The following is a 26,557-nucleotide window of genomic DNA, read 5'->3' on the forward strand; positions in this document are numbered from 1 at the left end:
GAGCCGGTAGTGGAAATCTTGACAGGAGAGCGAACCGGTTTGCTCCAAACATCAGTTGGACCCTCCCTCCTGCCCCCTTGCTTTACCTACCTTTATTTCTTTTGTTTTTAGCTCAGCTGTAAGGTACGGCAGAGTGGATTGCCATGCCTTAGCTGTTTTTCTACTCAATGCGCTTGCGCAAAGCGCAAGCTAGGCGTGCGTGCACAATGCAAACTGGTGGTAAAAGTGGTTAGAACCCACCACTGGTTCAATGGGAGTGGCAGATGTGCAACTGTATATTGTATCGACTGCCAGTTTGAATTATCTCTTTTATTGATTTGTCCCATGATAAATCATCTATGAGAGGCAATGGGAGAGGGAGAGGGAGAGGGATGCCCGGGGTGTGGAGACTATGGCAGTACTGAGGGAGAACGGCAACCACAAAGGGCGGGCTTGGGTGTGGGGGGGCCATGTGGCTGCAGCCAATTATACTAGACACCCAAGAAGCTGCGTATCAAAGCAAACAATTGTTCCTGATAAATGCATTTCCCCCCTCCCCCTTAAATCACTCCACACCAAGTGTTTTGTGTGAGGAAGGGCGGCGCTGCTTCCTTGCGAGCAACCTCACTGACCTCTTCTGTACCTCCCTCTACTTCTCTCTCCTCGACCATGGATCAGGCCCTAGGCAGTCGATCCTCTCCTGCAAGCAGCTGACCATCCAGTCAACTGCCCCTCCCCCTGCTGGATAACCTGGGGTTGCATCATCCTGTGCCCCCGGGCTTTCTGGATATTCCAGGGGAGTTGTGCCATCCCTGTCGATGACACCGGTTCCAGTTCCTCCTCCTCTTCCAAGCTGGCATCCGATGGGGCCATCACACTTCATCTTCATTATTGGCTTCTGCTTTTCCATTTTGCATGCTTCCTCCTTGCAGTGTGTGAGCAGCAGGGTTCACAGAGAGGGTGGGCACTTCCCGACAAGCCCGTTCTAAGTTGTGCTGCTTGACCAGCTGCTCAATGGTCTCCTCCAGGCGGATGCGCTGCTCACATTCATGCTGGAGGGCCCATTGCCACTTCCTGCTGTGGGCTTCTGCTAGCTTCAAAAATCCAGGAAGGCATTTATCCTAGCATTGAAGATGATCCTGAAGAGGGTGGCTTGCTCGTTGATTACCCTCGATCTTGTCTCCGCTCTCTGTCAGGAACTTGAGGTTCTCTAGCTCACTTAAGGAACTGGAAAGCTGCCATGCTTGCCGATCAGATTGTTACAAATGCTGAGGCCTTTCAATTTACTGGAGAGGTTTTTCAGTGTGCTGTGCAGTTTACTCGCCTGACTGCAAGGCGGGATCCTCATCGCCGGAGTCATCTGACTGGTTGCTCTTGATTTTGATGGCCCTGACCTTGGGCAGCTCTAGGGTTGTGCCCTTCGCGGTCACTCCACTTCTGAGCTCACTTTTAAGTGAAAGGTCCTTTGTCCATAAGAAAGGACAATATTATAAGAATCCTCCATATTGATGTGAGCCATGGAGAAGTTGATGGTTCTTCGACAGATGTGTGCCACCTGCAATAGCAAGGGCCAATAAACAGTACAAGTTGATTGTAAATAAAATCCTAGAAAATTGCGTAGAAAAAAGACATTGTGAAATTTCCATCCCAAGGAAGAGAAGATGGCTACTATCGGCCTACAGACTATCTTGGCTGCCACAAGAGGGAGACTGGATAGGCCTCTTACTGGGTCTGAGAGGACATACCGAGGCAACAGGACTGGTGAGGGGCTATTTGGCCAAAGAGGACAGGCTCTGGGACATTTTGCTCACCATTTTAATTTTTTATATTATTGTGATGCTTAATTTGATTTGATTTTTTCTTAATAATCATTATTGTAATTAAAGCCTATAACACCCTCCAAACAGTGTTGATGTGCCTGGGCCACGTTTTGGCAACCTGGAAAAGGGATAGAAGGGCCCAATTGCCAGCAGTCTTTTGTGGGGCGCACTACATATCTATGAAAACATTTATTTTGTGAGATTCCTTATCAGAGAAGTCTAAATCTGCTTAAAAGCTGTATAGTGAGATCATTTTGTAATATTTACAAGATGAATGAACAAATTTCTAATATCTTAACTGTTTCAGAATTTCAAAATAGCTAATCAAAGCAAATGTGATTTAAGAAAGTTCAGAAACGTGAGAACTAAGTCAAGGCATTTAGGAAGAGTATGGTATGCTTTAAAACACATTAGATTAAATCATAATACACTACATTTGTTTTCAAATTTAAACTAATGTATTAACTCAGTTCATAGTTTAAACATCATCTTTGCTGGCTTGGCATTATTAACGATCACTTTGGAGGTTTTTTTTAAAAAACCATTTACTAATGACTGGGCTTCACACAGTGCTCTTCCTCACTCCCAAATGAATGTATTTTCCTCCCATGTGCTACTCCTGCAGCCTATTTTTACTATACCTGAACAAGATTAGGTAGTATTACTAACACCACACATATTATTGTAGGATAGTTTTGGGGAAATATTGGGTAAATTCCAGGAGTGAAATGCTCCCAGTTCTGACCAGCTCGGGCGAGTAGGTAGCGATGGCGGCGGGCAGTTCGGAGAACGGGTAGCAAAAATCCCTGCCCCCACCCCCCATGTCCAGCTGAGCCCCGCAATCAACAGAGCCTTTTTTTCCTTTTAAATGGCTCTGACCAGCCAAGCTCTGACCAGGCAACTCATCTTGGATCGCCAGAGCCATGTAAAAGAAAAAAAGTTTCTTTTTTTCTCCCCCCCTCCGCCCTAGTCTCCAGCTTGCTTACCTTAGCTGCTGGTCGCAACGTTGTAATACCTGCAATCCATTGCGTCAGCAAGCAACTGAATCTCCCTGCCTGCAATCAAGCTCATCGGTGAGCAGCTCTAGCTGCAACTTTAAGACTTGTGGACTTCAACTCCCAGCAAAGCTGGCTGAGGAATTCTGGGAGTTGAAGTCCACAAGTCTTAAAGTTGCCAAGGTTGGAGACCCCTGTTCTATTGGGTAAGTTTTTTTTTCCCCTTTGGGAGCTTTAAAAAAAATAGTTAATTGGGTTTTTTTTTATTTGTTCTTTTTTTAGACCTAGCCATTTAAAGTTTAGGAAGTTTTAAATTTAGCTTTTATATAAAAATAAAATAAAATAATATTTGTGCAGCTTTCTGAGATTTAGTGTGTTTCTGTAGTGTTTCACTCTAACTACACAAACACACAAAATCTCACAAAGCTGCATGTGGAATTTTGTGCGTGTAAAGTGTGAAAGTTTTTTTGGGGGGCTTTTTGTGGCTGTGTGAGGTTCCTGCTTGTTGCGGGGCCATTTTGGGTCTAGCACACCTGCTTTTACATTGTGGGTGAGCCAGTTGTGTTGTGTTGTGTTGTGTTTTGTAGGTTAAAAAAGGGCAAGAAGTGACATTGACTTGGCCACGCCCACCCAGTCACCTTACCACCAAGCCCTGCCCACTAATTAAGCCACGCCCACAGAACCGGTAGCAAAAAAAAATAGATTTCACCCCTGGTAAATTCTCTGATGGTATTTCCCCTTATCCAGCATTTCCAATTGGCAATCGCTCTCCTGAACATTATGGCAGGGCAAGTTCAGGTCCAAGCCTTTATAATTGATTTAGCCTTCATGTTTTATTATTTACTGCATGCTGCTTCCGATAGGATCCTCTCAGGAGGCTGATCTATCAGAACAGGCGTCACCAACCTTTTATACCTCAGGGACCACTAAATTCATAATTTTAAATCACACGGACCACTCATATGAATTTTTAAAAAAGATTTAGTGGAATATAAAAAATGCAAATAATTTTTCTGCGGACCACCAAAATTTTCTCATGTACCACTGGTTGGTGACCACTATATCAGAAGACTGATAGCCTTATGAAATTTTTCAGAGATGCTGCCATGTCATCATCTGGATTATAAACAGAGTGGAATCAAATTTAATAAAATTCCAGTTCCCATCTGCAGTTCAGATAACGGTAGCAAACAAATACAGAAAAATGAAACTACGTTTTTGCAACCCAGGTATGGAAGTCTTTTTATTTATTTTTTTACATATTCCACTTTCACAAAACCTTTTAACTATTTTATACCTCATAATTCACTGGCAGCTGAAACCTGTTCGATTTAAATAATTGATAACTAGTGGCAAAACGTCCGTACAGCCTGGAAAGTGTGACTCACTTTATTCTGTGGGATTGAAATTATGAGCCAATCTAGCGCTAGAAAAGCCAAGCCCTTGCTCATCCCTCCTTCCTCCCCATCGCAGGACTCTCTTTGCAGGTTGATTTGGGATGCTGCTCCGACGCAGTCGGACCAAGAGCGGAAGGGAATATATTATACATAATAAGGACAACCTATTTGTCCCAAGGGAGGAGGGTGGGGGAATCTCGATTTAATTCAACTGCCTTGTGCTTTGGTGAGAAGGGTACGTGAAGAACCATTGTGAACGAGTCAAGAGGCTCGGATATTTTAACGATATGGGAGAGAGAGGGAGGGGCAGAGTTGGGAGGAGAGGCGGTTCCTCTGCACATGCTCAGAGGCATGCCTTCTTCCCAGCTTCCCCCCCCCCCCAAAGGTTAGGATGCCTCCTGACGTAGCGGAAAGATCGTGCTGCAAAGGAGGAAAAGAGGCTCAGGTTGGCTGAGCCGCCGGCCGGCCGGCATGCCCTTCCTTCCCCCCTCCTCCCCCCAGCAGCAACTCGCTCTCTGCGCTCGCGCACCCGCCGCGAGACCCGGGCTTGGCGGGGAAAGGCTTTCTCCCGGCTGGCTCGCTTCGCCCTCCTGCCTCCTTCTCTCCTCCTCCAATCGCGAGCGCCCTTACTGCTGGGTGGGCTGAGCGGCTCGCCTGCACGCCCAGCTGATCCGAAGCTCAGCCATGGTAATGTCTGCTGCTTTGTTCTCCCCTCCCCCCCTCCCCCGAAGATCCGGGGCGGAGATCGGGTTCGGGGGCGGAGGGGTGCGTTTGTGGCACGATCCAGGCCTGCGAGGGAGGAGTGGGGGCTGGAGTAGGGGGGGGGGTAGGGAAGGCGTGCACTTTCGTCCGCGGGCCGTTTGTCTCCCGATTCGCTGCCCGGATGGAAAAGCCCTCGTTCCCCCCCCCCCCCCCCCAAAAAAAAAAAAATCTGCCTCCATTCTGCTCCTTCCGTGCGCAGCCCGGGTCTGTGGCAAGGCGCGTGTAACGGGGTTTTTTTTGGGGGGGAGGGGGGCGGATGGGAGACTCCGGGGTCGGGATGAAGATGGGCAGCGGGGAGAGGCTGCAAGTTCCCGGCTTTGGCAAGCGGATGGAGAGAGAGAGAGAGAGAGAGATGTGCGCGGTGCGGAGAAATTGCAGAAGCATCCAGCTCGAAACCGAGGCATTCATAAGCAGCCGCGTGCAACTGTTGGAAAAGGAATAGGTGCACATCCACACGCGAAATGTAGATCCCTTACTCCCTTTATTATTCCAAGAGCAGGGATCTGAGTGGGCAACGTCCCTCGAGCGTGTTGAGTTGAGGCAGCCTTTTTGGTCAAGGCCCGCAAGGATGTCAACTCTCAGTCTACTGCATTTTTGATCTTCTCTGTATCTTCAACCACCCGCAGACACCTCAACCCCAGCAGGAGGAGGCACACTGCAAATAAATTAGACGCCTGGGAATGTACCCATTTAAAACCAGTCACACAATCAAGACTCTATGCACTATGGGCAGAGACACCGGCTAAGAGGCATAGCACATAGAAAGTGCTTTTTGTGCATTTAAATATGTACGTCAAAGTAGGGCCATATGAAAGAGTGTACTTGATGTGGATGTTGGTTTACTGTCAAAAGAATTTGTAGGTTCAGAGAGAGAGAGATGGCTGTTTCTATGTGAACTGTATGTAGAACGTAAACATAGATGCCTGCATTAAAGATGCATGCGTTTAAAGAAGGCCGTTCCTCACAGTGCAATCTAAAACGCCATGTGAAGGAGTGGACTGAATTTTCCGAACAGCTTTTGGAGAGAGTGAGAGTATTATTAAGATAAGGGAGTTGAAGATGCACGGAAATAAATATCTGCCTGATGTGTTGTTAAATGTACCATATTTTAAAACCTGTGTGAATCCTAGTCTGGCCTTAGATGAATTTTGAGGGTTGTTCATGAGATTGTTCAGTGGAGAAGCATCTGGTTGCCTGTAGAAAGTGCATTCTCCAAGTAAAGCAGGAAAAATTGATAAATTCGCTAAAAGGTCCAAGAATCTAAGCTTCTATAAGGCAGCTTTCTAGGTTTTAATTTCAAGCAAAACAAACAAACAAACAGCTTTTTCCTAATATAGGACCTTGACTTATTCAGGCCAGACTTAATACTATATCCAAATATACAACTATAATTGTTCATCCCAATATATATAGCCATACCTTACAACTATCTGTCTACTATAAACTTTTTTGTTTTGTTTAAGGCAGGGGTTTTCCCTAACTTACGGTATTTTGAAGGCCAAGAGCTATGCTTGGTCTTTGAGAAATATACAGGAGGTGGTATTTAGTAAGATCTGCAGCTCCAGGAAATATTGTTTACTTTAATAGAAGATTTCCTGGAACCTGCTCTTTTGCTCGCTCTCTCTATACTTTTTAATCTAGTTTGCTTCCAAAATATGATTAGTGCACAACATGTAGAAAAAGGCCACCAATGGGTTAAAATATTTCCAGGGTAAAATGTATTTATGAAAAACCATGTTTATAAACTACAGTAAATGGCCAAGGAGAGGAATAATGGGGGAGGCCTAGACATCTGTTTTCTCATGAAGTAACCTGACCCAGAAATGGGAAATCTGTGGGCCACTCCCACTCCCAGATGTTGGACTGCAGCGCCTAAGACTAGCCACCAAGGACATTTATTGAGGAGTATGGAATTGCAGCTGAGATATCTGAAGAGCAGAATTGTCAAATGAGATATGAGAACTTGAAATGACTCACTGGGCACTAGATTTAGGAAAATGGTAGAATGAAGGAATGTGCCCCTAATCTAGATTACAAAGAATGTACTTCTATGAGATATAGAGATACTGGTGTATATGATTTTATTTGTGTTTAAGAGATGGGGCAGGGAACTGGTGGTGCTTCACAATGTTGAGCTATAATTCTTGTCAGCTTCAGTCAATGCAGTGTGTGGGTTGATAGGCACAGAAAAATTGAGGGAGAAAAAGATATACCAGTGGCTGTTACTCATAATAGCTAAGAGATTCTTCAGTAGAAAGGAAGCATGACTGCCAGATACTGAAACCAGGCCAAGGGAGAAGATATGCATGTTTATGAAGCCTTCTTTCAGTCACTGAAAGTTGTAGGATACTAGACCAGGTGACGTTTGGTCTGACCCAGCATTTAATGATCTATTTGTATTCATACTTTGCGCTAGAGGACAGCAATTTACAGAGTTTTTTCCTGTTAATTTTCCCCTTTGGCTTCATGGGGTTGATGTTAATTTCTATATTTGGGGAATAAATACCGGAGGAACACAAGTGGGCAAACAACCCTTACCAAACACTACCGTCCATCTTCATTACAAATCTGAACTGGCGCAATTGGACTTTTGAAGTTCCTGTCAATAGAATTCCTAGATGCAGACTTGGAAAAATAATGGTTCAATTCAAAGATTTGGAATACAGCAGTACCTTGGTACTTGGTACTCAATTGCTTAGTACTCAACTGCTTTGAAACTCATCAAATTTGGTACTCAACGCATTTTGATTTGAAAATTTTGTCCCGGTACTCATCATTTGTTTGGTACTCAACACACAACCTAGAACTTGTTGTTGTCAGCTGCCTTATTTCTTGTGGGGAAAATTTTGATTGGTACTCACCATTTTTGGTACTCATTGAGCCTCCCTGAACCAATTAACGATGAGTACCGAGGTACCACTGTGTTTCACTATAGTTTTGCTAAAGCATTTAAGTTTCTTTTTCATTATAAGTGAAATTAGCTTTGGTTTCTCCAACTTGATTTCTTCCAGGCAGCTGAACTACAACTCTCATCATTCTCATCAAGAATGGAATATCTTCCAAGCATCAGTCAACTTCAGGGCTAAATGGAGATTTGCTCTACTCAAACCCAACATCCAATGTTTTACGTCTCAGTTGCCTTTGCCTTTCTTAACTCATTAACTATTCTTCCCTTCCACCTCCACTCATATTTTTATTATGTATTTATGCTTGCAGTCAACTCCAGATTCAGGCAGTCCTGGGCAGCCAGCTCCTTTTCCTTCTGCCCCACGGCCACCACCACCAATTCTACCCCCTCCATTTGTAAGTTCACCATAATACAAGTTGTATTTAACAGTATCCTAAATGTTTTTATGGAAATATGAGAGGTGTCCTTGGTCTATTCTATGTTATGGTTGCAAGGCCTAGAGAAATGGGAGCAAACCTGAAGCATGTTTTGACTGGGTTCCAGTTTGGAGAGTTGAAAGTTCATGGCTTCTGCACCTGAGGTTGGATCAGAAATCACTTCTGCTATGTTTGGAAGCAGCCAAGTCATTTTTTTCTATATTTTCTAGGTGCTGTTATAAAATGAAAATAAGCTTTAAAAAAAGTGAAACATGAAATTACCTCAAGTTACCTCAAAAATAAAATCCAGACCTTAATTGTTACACAAAAACTCATCCTTCCTATGACAATATGGGATTTCCTTTGATTGTTTTATTATTTATTTCCAATGAATTTATTTATTTAATTTAATTTGTGATCTAAATTCATCAGATGGAAAGGAAGCAAAGAAGTTGTGTGTATTTATTGGAGCATTAATTACTGTGGTGCAGTCTACCTCAGTCTGGTCCATTCCATGAATTTAAGTGGCCATAATCTACAGATTAGCTCGTAAAGGTAAATTGTAGATTTGGGATCATTATCTAAGCTGCCAGTTGCACATAACTGAGGTAGGATTATAAAAATGTAATGCTGGGCATACCAGCATCCTTTCCTTCTTGAAGTGTGATGCTGCTGGATTGAGACTTAATCTGTGGTTGGGCCAGAGTATATTCTGCTTTGGGCATAGGTATATGTATTTCTTTTCTTCTTCCTAGATGCCTCCTCCTGGGATCCCACCACCATTTCCACCCATGGGATTGCCCCCAATGGGACCACGGCCACCTCCTATGCCACCTATGCCCCCCGGCATGATGCCACCTCCCCCTCTGATTCCACCTATGCCTGGACCACCACCCCTGGGTCAGGTAGTGCTGGTTCAGTTTTTTTCTTTGCCTTTTGCTCCCCCAGTTTGCAATAAGTATAATGGCTTGGTTTTCCCTTTTGTCTCTAGATGCCCACGATGGTGCCACCAATGCTGCCTGGGATGATCATGCCAGGGGTGCCAGCTGGGCCTGTTCCTGTTTCTGGAGGAGTGAGTGTCAAAAAAGACAGTGATTTAGGGAATTAGAATAGGATGTGGCACAACAGCTTGCATACATACTGCAATGACCTTCATAACAGGGTTGCCTCTTTCATTTGGAAACGGATACATGATGCTCTTTAACCATTTGGTTGAGCACACCCAGTTGATGGATGATGAAGTGATCAAGGTGTGGAATTCAGTGCAGAGATATAAGCATAGCTGATTAGGCTTTAGCATCACTTGAAAATGGTAGGAAACAGGCATGCACTAGGATTGTGGTCCTTTAGTTGTTGCAAAACTACAATACCCAAAAGCCCTAGCCTAGACCATGGAGAGAACAATGAAAGATCCCATCTCTGTTTTGCAAACTCGGAGACCAAAATCCCCCCCCCCCAACCAGTTTGAAGAGAGAATGACTTAATATTTTCTTTGTCATTCATTCGTTCGTTCATTTGTTCATGCATTCATTCCAGTATACCATCCTTCCAGAGGTCTGTTTGACCTCATTCCTGTGCTTTAAAAAAAATCTTGAAAATTTGGCTTTTCAAAACAGTGATAGGCCAAGGTGTGTTTTTGCATTCCCCTTGACTCATGAGGGATTGTTGAAATTGTGGGGTGGGAGTTGTCCTTTCCCCAAATATTTATTTTCTCTATTTGTTTTTATTGTAATTGTAAGCTACTTGAGGTCTCACCTTGCAGTCTGATAAATATATTGTTATTGTTGCTGTAAAAAGTATTCAATTCTATTTCTGCTATTTAGATTCCTTAACTAGTTAATTCATTTTAATGAAAAAATTCATTAGTTTTAATATTAGGTGTCTTAATTTTTTTCCAATTATAGTATTATAATTCTATAATAAATTCTTTCATTTATTTCTGTTGATTTTAAGAAACATCTGTGCATTTTAATTTGTACTTTCTAACATTCTATAATTGCATAAAATGCTGATGAGTGGCCATAACAAAGTTAATGAATTGACATAAAGCTTTTAATTTAGTTCTTTAAGGTTAAAATGAATAAATAAAGCAAAGTGCGATAAAGAAAGATTGATCATGGCCAGCACTAGTATAAGGAAAAACAAAGCTGCTTGATCTGATTTGATTTTTTCTTTGATAGGCAGCTCCTGTTACTGACCCATCCAACAGTGAGTATCTTCAGGGATGTGTTTAAATATAGCTTTGGTGTGACCTAGCTCAAGAGATGCTTATTAAATCTGATGTAGAGAATCATGCCATGTTTCCCCCAGCAATAGAGATTTGGGGCTTTTTATCTTTGCATGCTTGACTGAATGTAGACTGCATCAATTGAGTTTCTCCCCCTTGTACAACTTTTAAAGTTCTGAATGGAGAAGAGTGGTAGGAATTGGCAACACTACGTGAGCTGGTTCTTTATTGCAACTGTATTTCTCACTCTAGTTTGTATTTTGTGTCGGTAATTTCTAGATGTGGAGTTAAGGAATTATGTAAGGAATTAAATGCATCATGGGATTCCAAGATATATCATCCTCTTCCATTCCAAGCGAACCATCCTAATTGCCTCTCATACAGTAAGGGCCCAGTGAAACCCTGCTTCCTGGAGGCATCAGTTTGGCTTTTCTGGACCAAAAAGTTGGATTAGACAGGCCATTGGCCTAACCCAACAAATTTATTTTAAGATCTTATTTTTGCCCTATTTGCTGTTCCTGGCACCTGCTGCTTCTCTGCAGGACAGTAGGGTCTCTTCTATGAGTGATTCCTGACCACAACTGTTTCACTTTTCTAACCTCTGTTCTTTTTTTCTAGCCTCAGTGACTCAAGCACCACCTGTGGTGAGTATCTGGACAAATGCTTTCCTAGATGTGGAGTTAAGGAATTATGTAAGGAATTAAATGCATCATAAGGTTTTCAAAATAATAAATAGCTCTTCAAAGTTTGGGCTAACATCTATATTTTTCTTACAGAGATGTCAAAGCGTAGTTTGTTTAACTTTGCTTGAAATCGATTGGGTTCACCCAATACCATAAACCTCACATATTTATTGGCCTCATCTATTCTGTAAAGCTAATCATTGAACAATCTACTTAAAACCGAAAGCAGGGGCACTGAACTGCTTACCTAAAATTGAAGATGACAGGAAGGAGGAAAGTCCTAAATTACGGTAGTGTTTTTGGTAGAGACACTAGGGATGTGTTGGTATTCTTTGTGGTTTTGATCTATAGCCTTTCTGTCTTTCTCATAATCTAGGCTTTTTTTTCTGTCTTTTGCCACTCCCACTGTCCCAGTAGGCATGGCCCTTAGTTGGGGGGGTTGAGAATTAAGAACATGCCAGGTGGAATAGCAGATGTAAAGGTGTTATCAAATTGGGGGAGGTTGACTGGTAGGAATATAAGATTAAGCACTAAAAGAGAGTTATCCTGAGGTAAGATGGTGGCCAATACATTTTCCAAATGAATGAATGAAACAAACAAATGTCTTTTTTTCTCCTTCCTCTCCCCTATATCCCGGGATTTATTTTATTTTATTTTATTTTCTCCTCTTTTGCTTTAAATTTAAATGCCGCTTTAAATTTCAGATCCCCAACCCCCTGGCAGGCGCTATGCAACAAAATGTAATTCTTGGTGGATCTCCCGTGTTGGATACAGGCCGAAAGGTAAAAAGTCTCAGTGGAGAAAAGATGTCAGGTTTCTTGATGTCCTCTCTTTGTGTTCCAGGAAGCAAAACAGGGTTGCATGTTGTCATTCCACTGATCCAAAAATGGTTCACAGAAGGCGCACCAGGGAGCTAAAGAGCTCCATTGTTTTGTGCTGGTGATCATGACCAGCACAGATAAACATCTGGAGAAAGTCTCCTAAATAAGTTAGTGTTTTATCCCAGGAAACAGTGTAGTCTTAATTCTTTGCTTGGTTTCCCTATGCTGCTTCTCTAGTATTTGATGTTCAGAAATAAGTTTTTAAAAAGCTACCCTTCCTCTCCAAGAAAATAAACGAAGTATCTTACAAGGCCCAGGAGAAAAAGTAAAGGTGTATGTGAGCTCTAGATGATGGCAAAAGTCTTCAGTGGATAGAATAAAGGGGAAGCCAGAAGAAGCATTTTGCAAATAGCATAATTAGCAAAAAGGGATGGAAAATCCAATGAGTTTTATTATCTGGATTAAAAGAAATTACGGTAACTCAGAATTCACACCCCAAATCCAATTTACGTATCTTCTGCAGAATCAGCTCAAGAGAATCCCAAGAGTAGAGGATGAGAGCCTATCTCACAGGGTTATTGACAGGGTAAAATTGGAGCAGGGTCTTGTTTGAGTGCCCATAGAAAAGGAAGATCTAGGTCCGTGATAGTGAACCTATGGCACGCATGGCCAAAGTGGCACGTGAAGCCATGTCGCCTGGCACGCGCGGCCTTGCCTGTTTGTCTTCCGGGTTTCTGGCACGCATGCGTGCGTGATGATCAGCTGTCCTTCACGTTTGTGGCAGTGCCGAAAACTGGTGTGCACATGCGTGCCGGCCAGCTGATTGTTGGGTGTGCAGAACCCGGAAATTCAGCTTTTCCGGAGCGTGATCCCTTCGCGTGCACGGCAGTGCCAAAAACTGGCCTGTGCATGCGCACCGGCCAGCTGATCTTTGGGTGCACGTGGAGGCTAGAACCTGGAAGTTCGGCTTTTCCGGAGCGCAAACACTTCACGCTCATGGCAGTTCCAAAAACTGGCCTGCGCATGTGCGCCAGTCAGCTGATCATCAGGCGCACATGTGCTAGAACCTGGAAGTTCAACTTTTCCAGAGTACGGCCCTGGCGAGCGCACGCACACGTGCTCAACGTTTCCACACGAAGGTTCGCCATCACTGATCATTTTTCTGCCTCTTCTAGGAAGATCCAAATGCTGACTTTTCCATCTTTGTACTTTAACAGTAGGAAACGTTTCTTATTAACCTTCCCTAAATATCTCCTCCCCCACCAGATTTGCTTTAGATGTTGCTCACACAACTTCATAAAAGCTACAAAGCTGCCTTTTTGTTTTTGTGCTTTCGTTGGAAGTAAACATAGTGGTTTCTCTTCTCTGAATCTGTGTCTGTTTGGGATGCGTGTGTGTGAATTATGGATATTTGCCCAACTGGATCTCAGCTTGATTTGGTTCAGTTTGAATTTTGTTTACAGAAGCCAGCATGGAGTGATCATAAAGCCCCTGACGGGCGGATCTATTATTATAATGCTGAAACCAAACAATCAAGTTGGGAAAAGCCAGATGAACTCAAGTCTAAGGCAGAGGTGAGAGTTGTTGCTATGCTTGGTTGCTGGAGCAACTTAGACATTGATTTTTTCCCCTCTTATATTGGATCTCTGATAAGTGAAAGTCAGCCATCTCAGGCAGCAATCCCATCTGGTATTTCTCCTAAAAAGTAGAGTTGCAGTCATAATCCTAAGAATTCCTGGAATATAAATATAGGAGATGATCAGGCCGATAAGGAACTGTAAAACAGGCACTCAGAGGAAGAGTGGATAGCATGGAGAAGATTTAGGGATTTGGGATACAAATGATTAAACGGGTTTGTTGCCTGTTCCAGAAGACAGGGCCAGAACCAGCAGCTAGAATTTACAAGGGGGCTGATCTCAACCAATGTTTGGGGGAAATTTTCTACCAGCAAAGAGTTGCTTCTGCATGAAACAGTCTCCATGGATCATGATGGATTCTACTTCGTTGTGGGTAGCTAATTGGAACCTGGACATCTGTCAGGGAGGTTGCGATTCCAACATTCCTGCATTCAGCAATTGATAGGGTTGGAATCTCTTTAAGTCTAACCATGTCCATCAAATTCTCTCAGATTATTCTGTGGAATCTGGGAGAATTTGTTGACTACAGGACTTACTCCCATTGGTTGGATGTGAACCAGATAGATGCTTTAGAACAGGGGTGTCAAACTCACGTCATCACAGTGGCGGCACGTGACAAATCAGGACTTTTTCCTCCTTCGCTAAACTGGGCGTGGGCGTGGCCAGCGCGTGACGCAACTGGCCCACAAGACGGGAGTTTGACAGCCCTGCTTTAAAAGGCCACCAGGAGCCTTACCTCCAAGTGAGGAAAGAATTGTTGAACTATTAAATGAAAAAAAGAGTCACATGGCCATTAGCAAAATAACTCCTTAGTAAGTATAATTTGTAAATAACCCTTTAATAAGAAACCAAACTGGTTCTCACTCAAAATTCAGTTTCTCAAGCAGACAACCAAATGCTTTTTAAGACACAGGATATAACTGCCACTCTTGGCTTCAAAACCAAGTCAGGGCTAATAGAAAAGAAGGCTTTTGTGGTTAAACATATTGGCCATTTGGTTAATGTTATGATTTCAGGGTATTGTATGAATGCAGAAAAGGAATCAGTTCATTAACTAAGACAGGCAAGCTTGATTATAGATACGGATTGGCCCATCAGTGCATAAGTTTTCAGAAAAGGATAAAAGGTTCTGGATCTTTACCCCACAACACACACACACACACACACACACACACACACACACACACTCACTCACTCACTCTCACTCACTCTACACTTGCTAAGACTGTCTTTTTTTGCTTCTGCAGATCTTGCTGTCACGCTGTCCTTGGCGTGAGTATCGCTCAGAAACTGGGAAATCCTATTACTACAACACTCAGAGCAAGGAGTCACGTTGGACCAGGCCACGAGAGCTAGATGATATTGAAGGTGAGGGTCTCCAGGATCAAATCTAGGGTGGGGTCCTGCTTCCCACAATCTTCGTCTGAGACCCTTTTCCTGTTTTTGTCCTTCAGCATTGATCAAGGAGGAAGAGGAGGAAGCAGAGTAAGTTCCCGGAAGCAGATTGCATCAAGAAGAGCTCAAAGAGCAGGCTGGGCAGGAGAAAAGGCAGACCTACCCAGCAGGGTTTGTCCCATGAGACATGGGCATGGAGTGAGCACTGGCAGGGCTGAGGGCTTCCTTTTTCTTCCAAGCCTCCCCTAGAGGTTGATTCATCTCTCTGGAAGATCTGCTGAACCTGGCATCTGGGTCACAGAACCATCAGAAAACTTGAGCTTTGCCATTTTGCTTGGAAATAAAATTTCTATTTCTAATTCTGCTTGATGGTGGCAAGGAACTGAAAAACGCTCAGCATCCCCATGGAAACGCAGAACCCAAAAAGGGGCTGAGTGGAGTTTGGACTGATTGAGACTGGTCTTATGTCTCTTCTCTCATTTTCCTGCCTTGATGAGATAGAGTGGGCTGGAATCCATTGTGTGGAAAGTTCTCTAAACTGTGCAATCAGGCTTGTATTGTTCTACTGCAAAATATTCATAGCTGCCATCTTCTTCCTTCCCAGAAGGCAACAGCTACCTCAGCAACCGGAGCCGCCATTGTCGGGCCCTGCCAGTCCCACCCCGTCTTCCGCAGCCACCTCAGACACGGAAGGCACCGGGGGTGTTGAAGAGACCCCAGGGACTGAGGGAGTCCCGACTGCTGTTGAGGAGGAGGTCACCAGCAGGTAATTCAAGAGGAGGGGACAGTAAAGGGAAGATGTTGATCTATAGCCAGGCCATTGCCAGCTTTCTAACACAATGTTTCCCAATCTTAGCCACTCTTTAAGATTTGTGGACTTCAACTCCCAGAATTATCCAGCCTGCATGGGGAATTCTGGGAGTTTTTTTCTTTATTTGTGTCAGAAGCACCTTCAAGTTATAGACATATAACATTCAACACTGAGCAAGTTAAAAAGATATACAATAGGTCCTAGAACAGTGGTCGGCAAACCACGGCTTGCGAGCCACATGCGGCTCTTTGGCCCCTTGAGTGTGGCTCTTCCACACTCTCCTCCTCCTCCCACTCTTGTGATGCCCTGGCCGGCTGTGGCTGAGCCGGGAGCATGCGCACGTGCAGGGAAACCCTCCTCAAGCGAGCGCCAAAGCTCAGGAAAGGTGCGCGCAGGGTGAGCAGCGGCTTGCTTAAGGAGGGTCTCTCCACGTGTGCGCATGCTCCCAGCTCAGCCATAACCGGCCAGGGCATCACAAGAGTGGGAGGAGGAGGAGAGTGCAGGAGAGAAGCTGCTTTCGCGCCACATTTGCACGTAAGGCAGCCTTTGCTTCCTGCCGCTTCAGGCTGGAGTTCGCACCCTCCGCACTCAGCCGAAGAGCTGCTGGGGGTGGGGGATGAAACAGCAAGGCGATGGCCAGAGGAGCGGGAAGAGAACAGTCACCCGAAGGGAGGGGGAGAGACAGAGAGAGAGACATAGAGAGACATACAGAGTGATACATAGAGAGGGGTGAGAGGGGAAGAGAGGGAGAGATACAGAGAGAGAGACATGGGGGGAGAGAGGGGGAGATAGGAAGAGGGAGAGAGAGGGAGAGAATGGTTTTGTGGCTGGGTAGGCGTGGCTAGGGGGGTCATGTGACTGGATGAGTGAGTGACATCGAGTTGGCCACGCCCACCCAGGTTTTGTGGCTCTGGTGTGTTTTTTTTTCTATGGGAAACGGGTCCAAGTGGCTCTTTGAGTGTTTAAGTTTGCCGAACCCTGTCCTAGAACTACAGGTAGTTCTCGACTTACAACAGTTCATTTAGTGACCATTCAAAAAATTGAACAAAGCGACTTATGACCATTTTTCACACCTCTGGCCATTGCAGCATCCCCATGGTCATTGATCAAAATTCAGACGCTTGTCAACTGACTCATATTTATGACCGTTGCAGCGTCCCAGAGTCATGTGATCCCCTTTTGCAAACCTTCCAATAAGCAAAGTCAACCGAGAAGCCAGATTCATTTAACAGCCATGTGACTAACTTAACAACGGCAGTGATTCACTTAACTGTGGCAGGAAAGGTCATAAAATGGTGTAAAACTCACTCAGATGTCTCACTTAACAACATAAATTTTGGGCTTGGTTGTGGTCGTAAGTCGAGGACTCCCTGTATATCACATGTAAAAAAAGTAAAATAAATAGGATTCTGGAAGTTGAAGTCCACATATCTTAGAGCTGCCAAGGTTGAGAGGTACTGGTCTAGCAGATAGTGGGATCTCTCTACTCCAACCCATCAGGAAAGCATCAGATCGAGGAATGCCAGATTAAGCCTGCCTAGATTTTCAAACTGTGGGTTGCAGGACAAAAAAGAGTGGTAGAGAAGGCAGAGGGATGGAACTCCCCTCCATCTGTCTGCCGGTTTATCTGTATGGAAGGCTGCACTGTCCACCTGGAATTCCTAGCAGCAATCCGTTGAATTGTTAAATCTCAATCGATGCTTGACTTCACGTTTTGTCCAAATGCTTTGCTTTTCCTTGGGCAGTTGTGATCCCCTCCGGAGAGATGAAGAAGATCGTGGCAGTGGCAGTGCCTGGAGCAACAAAGAGGAAGCTAAACAAGCTTTTAAGGAGCTGCTCAAAGACAAGGTAATAATTGGAGAAGGGAAAGGAGGACAGGAATTAAAGAGCCTTCCTAGGAATCGGAGCCAGTTTGTCAGTTTCTTTTTGCCCGTCGCTTAGCCTGCCAGGAAAATGGTGGGAAGTTTTGTGTCCTGAGTGCTTTTTGCATTGAGAGTGAAAGGACCTGTTCTCCTTGCCATAAGAGAACAATGTCAGGGAACCTCTCCCTCTGGCAGGCTGATCTGTCTGTCTGTCTTCTATCTATCTATCTATCTATCTATCTATCTATCTATCTATCTATCTATCTATCTATCTATCTATCTCTGTCTACCTACCTACCTACCTATCAATCATTTCTTTTGCCAGACAGCAGGGAGGAGAGGAAAATATTTTGCCTGAAAGTTCAAGCAGAAGAAAATCAAAACAGCAAACTTGTTATACCCCGACTCTTGTATTTGTAAAAAAAAAAAAAAAAGGGGGGGGTGAAAAGAAGGAGCCTGCCAAATTAAGGCAGTGCAGGCCTAATTGGTGCAGTCCAAGAGGAGGAGGTGATGGTACAACTTGATTGAAATACCCCATTTTCTGACTTTAGGGTGTTCCAGCTAGTGCATCCTGGGAACAGGCCATGAAGCTTATTAGCAGTGACCCCCGTTTCAGGTATGATCTTGGGTGGACGCATCTAGTTCCCTCCCTTCCTTGTCAGACAATGAGTCCAAGTTGCAGACCTGTATGCTGAAAGCCCTACAGAGAGAGCTCAGTTGGAGCGCCCTGCCCATCCACCTCATTTACTCATTCTGGGAACTAGAATTTGGGTCTCCTGTTTTTCTTTGCCTGTTGCCCATGTGAGCCAGCTCTTGACCTCCGGCTTCTGTGTGTCCCAGTGCTTTGCCCAAGGTGAGTGAGAAGAAGCAGGCATTCAATGCCTACAAGGCTCAACGGGACAAGGAAGAAAAGGAAGAGGCCCGGCTGCGAGCAAAGGAGGCAAAGGAAGAACTGCAACGCTTCTTGGAAGAACACAGCAAAATGAATTCTACCACCCGCTACAGGTACACGAGGATCGGGATGCTTGGTGGAACAACAACCCAGCTGGGGAAGGTTGGGAGCCTGGATGGTTCTCTCAAGACCGTTTTAGAGATTGCTAAGAGAAGTGGTGTCTTCCTGGCTAGGTCTTGAAGGAGCCTTCGAAGGAAATAGGTTAGGTGTGGCTGGCCCAGTTCCTTGAATAACATCAACTGTGATGGATGAATAATTTTGCAAGGTTGTATGTCTGAACCTGGCAGAGACTTAGCACTTTGGGGAACAGGGAGCTGCATTTTCCAGTAATGAACCTAGAATTTATTGCTGGATTTCCTGTGGGCCAGAATTAGAGATGTAAATACTGAACGGGTTGCAGCTTGAAGACCAGGAAAGAGATGTTACCTTGGCTATGCTAAGCAGTCCAGTTTCCCCTGTTTAGACACGAAACAGGTGGTTTCTGTTACAGGTATCCCTCTTATTTTTTTTCTGTTGCCACAACTCTGTCCTCACCAGATCAAAGTAGAGGGACTGTTGCTTGGTTCTTCCAAGCATGGATGTCCTCGAGCAACTCACTTTGCCTGCTTCATAGACTAAGATGTCCTTGGATCTTTATTTGTCCTCCCTTGAAGGTTGTCACCCAACCCTCCATCTCCAACTTTCTTTTCTCTTTCCCTCCTCAGGAAAGCTGAGCAAATGTTTGGTGAGCTGGAAGTGTGGGCCATGGTGCCTGAAAGGGATCGCAAGGAGATCTATGATGACGTTCTTTTTTTTCTGGCCAAGAAAGAGAAGGTAAGTCAAGGACGGGTCAAGGGTGGGAGCTCTTGATAGCAGTTAAAAAAAAAAAAAAGTCCAGGCATCATCCTTCCCCCATAGCCTTCCTTCCTGAGTAACAGCAGAAAAACTAATCCTGATACGTGCTCCCAGAAATTGAGGGCAGGAATCCAAGATTCCTGAGATAGATACTGGCCACCAACATCCACAGAGTCCAATCCACGGTTTCATCTGAATTACAAAGTTGTTTTGACAAAAGCCCCTCCCCTTACATATATGTGTGTGACCTGACTTACAAAAAGATTGCAGTTTACACTGTGACATCCTGGCGCTTTCGTCCCTTGCCCTGCACCTCCAAGCAGAAACCCACAGTCCTAGCATTAACTCTGCCCCTTCTGTCCTACCCAGGAGCATGCCAAGCAGCTCCGCAAAAGGAACATTCAAGCTCTGAAGAGTATCCTGGACAGCATGAGCCGTGTCAGCTTCCAGACCACTTGGTCTGAGGCCCAGCAGTACCTAATGGACAACCCCAGCTTTGCCGAAGACGAAGACTTACAAAGTGAGTCATCTTCCACCATCTCATTGTCCCGGGTTCCTCCTACCTTCATCTTTCTAACTCTTGTCTTCACACGCTATGAGAACTATATATATTCACATTAAGCCATAGTGTAGGTTATTTGGGTAGTGTATCTAATTGCTACTTTCTAGAAGTCACGAAAGCTTAATTCTAGAAGTGTAACAAGCTGTCCTACCTAAGGGTGGGCTTCAAAAACTTTAGCAAGGGGTTCTTTGCCTGGTTCCTGGGTGGGCATGGCCTAGTCGGCCTCCTGCACCACGATGGGGGAAAGGGGGGCGTTTTTGCCCTCCCTGGGCTCCAGAGGCTTTCCTTGAGCCTCCGGGAGGGCGAAAACAGCCTCCTCAGGCTCCAGAGGCCCTCTGGAGGCTGGTAGGCCCATTTTTTGCCCTCCCCAAACCTCCGTTCGCGTCCTGCACTTACCTGCATCCAAAACGGGCCACTTGGGGACTCCTGGGAGGGGTGAGGTGGGGCCAGCCAGGAGTGGGATTTGGGGGTTCTCTGAACTGCACAGAATCTTAGCTAGAGGTTCTCCCGAACCCCTGCGAATCCCCAGTAGCCCACCCTGGTCATAACGTTTCGAACGCTGGGCCTCTCTGCTGCCCTGCTGACAGGGTGGGCCACAACTTCCCATCTTAGGTAGGACACTCTCCATGCTTAGAACCTTCATTCACGGGGGACTGTCTTATGTTCTCTTCCCCATTGTCTGTGCCTGAATCCCTGACACGTCTCATTACAGAATAAACTTGTACTTTTCCTCCCGGATCACCATGGTTTTATCTCTTAGCTTAGTCTGGCCTGCTCCCAACTTTTCCTCTTTCAGACATGGACAAGGAGGATGCCTTAATCTGCTTTGAGGAACACATCCGGACGTTGGAGAGGGAGGAGGAGGAGGAACGTGAACGGGGTCGATTACGGGAGAGGCGTCAGCAGCGGAAGAACAGGGAAGCCTTCCAGGTATTTGCAATCGCAACCCATGAGCCAAGGAGGATTTTTCTGGGGATTCTTTGGAAAGAAGAGTGTGGTTTGTCTCTCAAAGCAAGAACAGTGGCAAGGATTCCATGCCTTGTAGATTTTGGTCATCAGCACTTGAAAGAATTAGAGGCAATCCTGCAATTAGAGGATCCAAAGGTGGTGTCAACCTGCAGAATTCTCAGCAATAACTATATTAACTGAGAGATTCCAGGATTTGAATCTGGGCATCAGAAGGGCAACCAAATTGGGAAAATTTAATTAAAAGAGTCAGGTAACAAAGGAAAATCCAGGAAAACATAGGAAAATCCTTTTATTGCTGTCACAGTCCATAGTAGGCTAAATGGTAAATGGACTACTGATTCAGTCTTTTTCATCCTAGCGTTTGCTAGATATTTTAGGAATAAAACGTCAGACTTCCCAACAGCCATGGTAGTTGGGAATCCTAGTACCTGTCCTCCAACACATTTGAAGAGCATTACATTGAACAAGGCTGCTCGGATGAAGATTAATCTAGAATGATCATCATTTAGTGTTTCTATTGTCCATCACCTGAAGATAAATAGATCAAGATTTTCACAAACCAGGAAAGAAAAAAAAATCATTTTTTATAACACTGTCACTATTTTGTTTTGGCCTGTTTGTAGCTAGCTAATTATTTGATTTGATTATGATTAGGAGTGTTGGTAGTACAGGGGTTTAAGGCACCCTGTTATTAAGCTGATTAAGACCAGCTGCCTGCAATTACTGCAGGGTTCGAATCTCGCCAAGGCTCAAGGTTGACTCAGCCTTCCATCCTTTCTAAGGTAGGTGAAATGAGAACCCAGTTTGTGGGGGCAATAAGCTGACTTTGTATAAATATACAAAAGAATGAAGGCTATTGCTGAGCACATTGTAAGCCGCCCTGAGTCTTCGGAGAAGGGCGGCATATAAATCAAATTAAAAAATAAAAAAAAAATAAAAAATTCCAGAAAAGGACTGGATATACTAGAATTCAGCTTCCTAACAATGTTGGCTGTCCTTAGTTTTTGAATAATAGTGAGAGAAGATGCTCTCAGAGAGAGCAGTTATTGCCAGTTATTGCTTTTCTATCATAAGGTAAAAGTAAAGGTTCCCCTCGCACATATGTGCTAGTCATTCCCAACTCTAGGGGAATTCCCAACTCATCTCCGTTTCAAAGCCGAAGAGCCAGTGCTGTCCGAAGACATCTCCGTGGTCATGTGGCCAACATGACTAAATGCCAAAGATGCATGGAACACTGTTACCTTCCCACCAAAGTGGTCCCTATTTTTCTACTTGCATTTTTTACGTGCTTTAAAACTGCAAGGCTGGCAGAAGCTGGGACAAGTAACGGGAGCTCACCCTGTTACGCGGCACTAGGGATCTGAACTGCCGACCTTTCGATCGACAAGCTCAGCGTCTTAGCCACTGAGCCACCGCATCCCTTTTCTGTCATAGTTAAAAGGAATTCCCATTGACTTTCAACCCTTCAAAGCAGTGTTTCCCAACCGTGGGAACTTTAAAGAAGTGGTGGACTTCAACTCCTAGAATTCCCCAGCCAGCAATGACTGCTTGGAGAATTCCGGCAGTTGGAAGTCCATATTTTTTTAAAAGTTCCCAAGTTAAGGAACACTGCTTCAGAAAATCTCAGTTTTTTGTTCATGGACCTTCCCACAGATTTGCAGCACAACTGGGGTAGTGCTTTCTCTTCCCCTGTGCTGACCTTTTAAATCATTGCAGATTCTCCTGCCTTCCAAATTGCAAACTGTGTTTTGTATACGTTTTGGTTTTTTTATTTATAGGCAAATACAGGTAGTCCTCAACTTATGACCACAATGGAGCCTAAAATTCCTGTTGCTAAGTGAAACATTTGTTAAATGAATTTTTCCCTATTTGACAACCCTTTTTGCTAACAGTTGTTAAATGAATCATTGTAGTTGTTAATGACACGGAAACTGGCTTCCCCATTGACCTTGCTTATCAGAAGGTTGCAAAAGGTGAGCCCATGATCCCCAGGACACTGCATCTGTCATAAATATGAGTCAATTGTCGTGTCTGGATTTTGATCACATGACTATGAGAATTCTGCAACTGTCGTAAGTGTGAAAAATGATCACTTTTTTTCAGTGCTGATATAACTTTGAACAGTCACAAAAGGAACTGTTGTAAATTGAGGATTACCTGTGGAGTGCTTTCTTGCTTCTGATAAACAGTTAAGATGGAGCCATAAATCCTGATCTCCATTTTATACTCCTTATATGAAACTTTCTTCCATTTTCCTAATCAGTTTCAGAGAACTGTTACTGCAGAATGCCCCTATTCCTTTCTCCTAATATTTGCAGAGTCTCTCTTGATCCATCCCCCACCCCCCAATTGTTTTCTTCAAAAGAGAAAAAAAGGCACCGGAGAAATTGAGAAAACATGTTGTTTTTATTTAAGGGAGGAGGAACAAAAGTAGCCCAGATAGGCTCCAGTGTGAGGATTACTTGGCTTTTGGAAGAACATGAAAGCCCCAATAGAGTTTGATCCTAGGTAGAGGCAGATATTTTTCTCTCTGGGCACACTGGGAATATATCGGCTGAAAAAAACTCTGCGTTGGCGACAGGAAGGGGATCCGGCCAGTAAACACTCAGCTCCATTCCGTTGCCCAGACTCCACCCTGTAAGGGATTATGGGATCTTTAAAAGAGGATGATGATGATGATGATGATGATTATGATGATGATGATGATAAAAGCCCCAATAGAGCATGATAAGTGATACAATAAAGGGGGACAAGTATGACCCTGTAAATCGGGTGGGCAATTAATTTTTCCAAGGAACTGGGACTGCTCCTGAGGGCTGAACCAATAGGCTGTACTGAATTTTGCTCAATATTACTTTATAAAGCACCAAATTCTATGGTTTGAGTTAGCTGCTACTGGTAAGAATTTACATGTTATGATAAGACTGTGAAAATGTGGAGTCGCATAGCGTATCCTTATTTACATTTGATTTCTAATTTCCGATCGACCTCACGTGGGCTGGACAGGGACACCCAAGGGCCATATACGGCCTGGGGGCCGTAAAATGCCCATGTCTGCTCTAGATACCCCTGAACAACAACTTTTAGTACTCCTTATTGTTGGCCACACTGGTTGAGTGTTGCTGTGGTAGAGAAAAGAGTCACTTCATCCTCATCCGTGATGATCATTCCAGTACACCTCATCAGTCCTATTTTCTCACATTTTTTGTGCCTCCTGCAATGCTGCATGATGGTTTTCTCTTACTGTCATTTTTTTTAATCGCAGGTTGGCCATCTCTTACAAACCTTCATTTTGTGAGTGTATGAATTTACTGAACACAGCACTGAAAATGGGACTTACGACCGTTTTTCACACTTGACCATTGTAGCAACTCCATGGTCACATGATCAAAATCTGGACGCTTGGCAACTGGTTCATATTTATGACAGTTGGAGTGTCCCAGGGTCATGTGTTCGCTTTTTGTGACCTCCTGACAAGCAAAGTCAAAAGGGAAGCCAGATTCACTTTAACAACAGCATTACTAACTTAACAATTGCAGTGATCCACTTAATAACTATGGCAAGAAAGGTTGTAAAATGGGGGCAAAACTCACTTAACAAATTTGGGGCTTAATTGTGGAGTACTACCTGTACTTAAAATGAGAGTAGAGCACGGCAGATGTATCAGCGAAAATATGGGTTCTGTGCTCACGGCATTGCCTGGACACTCTGGAAAATGGCAAACTGTAAGGCAAATTGCACAATAATTGTCCAGACATCTCCAGGGAAGTATGATAAAGAAGCTGGAACACAGGAGTGTAAGTTTTCCAGGAACTGGGGGCAAAATTCTGACACTAGCTTTTTTAAAACTTGTACTTCTCAAGTCAAATTTTGCAGTTCATCCCAGTGTCTTTGCTTCTTGCTTTTTTCTTCCTTCCTTCATACTGTATATGGAGTGCTCTATGGCAGGGGTCTCCAACCTTGGCAACTTGTGGACTTCAACTCCCAGAATTCCTCAGCCAGCTTTCCTTTGCTGGCTGAGGAATTCTGGGAGTTGAAATCCACAAGTCTTAAAGTTGCCAAGGTTGGAGACCTCTGCTCTATGGTATCTGAAATGTTTGAGTTTCCAAATGGGCGTTGGAAGGGTAGATGGAAGGAAGTCTTTGAGGAAACCTCTGTGTCAGGGCAGAGGGAGGTGGGCTTCAGGGCCTGCTTTGGGGCACATGGCCTCCCTGACAGGGCCTGTGACTGGGGGAGGGGCTGACTCCCTGATCTCTCTCACTCTATCGTAGAATAACCAGGCTGCTTCTTGCTCAGGCCTTCTTGGACGAGCTTCACGAAAGCGGACGCCTTCACTCCATGTCCACTTGGATGGAGCTGTATCCCTCCCTCAGCACCGACCGACGCTTTGCCAACATGTTGGGCCAACCTGGTAAGCAGCCTCAGGCAGGAATCTCACCCTCCCTTCTTGCCTCTCTCCAGAAAAGGTCTTCCCAAAATTATGGGCATGGATCCATCTTCCTGGGTGGTGTTTGGGATGACTTGAAATGTTGCACTTGGGTTTGCAAATATTTGTTTATTAGATTTGAGATCTTCCCATTGAAAAAGCTGAGGACTGGACCCAAGTCCAGGGATTAAACTCCATGAACCAAGAAGGCTGGTTGAGTCAGGGGCTTCACTAAGTGGCATCTCCTGCCTTACTTCAAGATTTTTCATGCATCCTGCCTTAAGGGAAATGTTTTCTATTTTGATTTGCCTTCTAAGCAAGCCCTCAAATGTGTCCTTGAATTATAAATATATGCATCATAAGGAGGTTTTTAATTTGTGCTTATTAAGAGTTTTTCCATACAATAAAGGCAAATTGAAAAAAAGGAAAGGGAACGGAAGAAAGGAAAGGAAAGGAAAAACAAAAAAGTGCAAGAAGCAAAAAGAGAAAAGAACTACAGTTAAGACATATAATGACTTCCAACCTTGTTTTCAGTAGGCAGTTACAATTTTGTAATCCTTCTTCCCTCTTAGCTCCTCATTTTATCCAAGTTTCTCTTAATCTTCAAACCCATAAATCATCTTTTTTTCTTTCAGCAAAAAGTCCATGTAAGGTTTTTAGTCTCAAAAAAAGGTTTTGTTTTTTCTCTGATCAACAGGCCAGTTTTCCAGTTCTGACTTTTTTTTCACAATCCATACTTCTACTGTGGGGATTTCATTGTTCTTCCATTATAGTCTGTGCGGTAACCCATCATAAGGAATTTCTGAGCATCTTCTCTTGCCTCAAGGACGTTAAGGGCCATATATCCACCCATTGGACTTTCATGTCACCTATTCTGACCTAAGTAAAAAGAGCATCAGAGGACACACTGCGGTGTGTGTTTCTGGTTGCTGACTTTCCAAGGGGGATAAGTAATAGAGGAATAGGAGGCGTGGACAATTTATTTTGTTTCAGATAGAATTGTTGATCATCTATTGCTCGTTTATTCTACTTCATATCCTGCTTTCTATCCTGTAACTTAAAACTGATGGACACGATGAGGTAATTTTCCAACCAAGCACG

The 26,557-nt window shown here is 44.2% G+C and overlaps 1 protein-coding gene and 1 long non-coding RNA gene across 12 annotated transcripts in view; one reads left to right on the forward strand and one right to left on the reverse strand.

Annotated features, from left to right (window-relative positions):
• Window positions 1-294: 294 nt before the first annotated feature.
• On the reverse strand, window positions 295-4,992 carry LOC148115345 (uncharacterized). Its single transcript, XR_015732433.1, has 2 exons — window positions 4,822-4,992; window positions 295-1,534 (listed from the first exon to the last, which is right to left on the reverse strand). It is a non-coding gene; the product is annotated as an uncharacterized LOC148115345 (long non-coding RNA).
• Window positions 4,582-26,557, forward strand: part of PRPF40B (pre-mRNA processing factor 40B) — a 28,808-nt gene continuing 6,832 nt past the window's right edge. For 4 of the 11 annotated variants that reach the window (XR_015732429.1, XR_015732430.1, XM_034412280.3 and 1 more), the window contains exons 1-18: window positions 4,792-4,878; window positions 7,965-8,256; window positions 9,033-9,182; window positions 9,269-9,349; window positions 10,458-10,485; window positions 11,123-11,148; window positions 11,892-11,969; window positions 13,472-13,582; window positions 14,893-15,013; window positions 15,100-15,130; window positions 15,645-15,806; window positions 17,597-17,699; window positions 18,265-18,329; window positions 18,554-18,718; window positions 19,370-19,478; window positions 19,869-20,019; window positions 20,858-20,991; window positions 25,327-25,441. Coding sequence is in view for 8 of the 11 variants with exons in the window: in XM_034412280.3 (XP_034268171.2) it covers window positions 8,152-8,256; window positions 9,033-9,182; window positions 9,269-9,349; window positions 10,458-10,485; window positions 11,123-11,148; window positions 11,892-11,969; window positions 13,472-13,582; window positions 14,893-15,013; window positions 15,100-15,130; window positions 15,645-15,806; window positions 17,597-17,699; window positions 18,265-18,329; window positions 18,554-18,718; window positions 19,370-19,478; window positions 19,869-20,019; window positions 20,858-20,991; window positions 25,327-25,441 (1,735 nt within the window). In the remaining 3 variants the exon portion in view is untranslated. Of the gene's footprint in view, window positions 4,879-4,938; window positions 5,417-5,579; window positions 5,742-7,964; window positions 8,257-9,032; window positions 9,183-9,268; window positions 9,350-10,457; window positions 10,486-11,122; window positions 11,149-11,891; window positions 11,970-13,471; window positions 13,583-14,892; window positions 15,014-15,099; window positions 15,131-15,644; window positions 15,807-17,596; window positions 17,700-18,264; window positions 18,330-18,553; window positions 18,719-19,369; window positions 19,479-19,868; window positions 20,020-20,857; window positions 20,992-25,326; window positions 25,442-26,557 lie in introns of those variants that run through there. The other 7 variants (XR_015732431.1, XM_087886848.1, XM_034412283.3 and 4 more) reach the window with 6 other exon arrangements.

The sequence above is a fragment of the Pantherophis guttatus genome, chromosome 2 (assembly GCF_059756535.1).
Source record: "Pantherophis guttatus breed Tessera chromosome 2, ASM5975653v1, whole genome shotgun sequence".
In the NCBI taxonomy this organism is placed as follows: Eukaryota; Metazoa; Chordata; class Lepidosauria; order Squamata; family Colubridae; genus Pantherophis; species Pantherophis guttatus.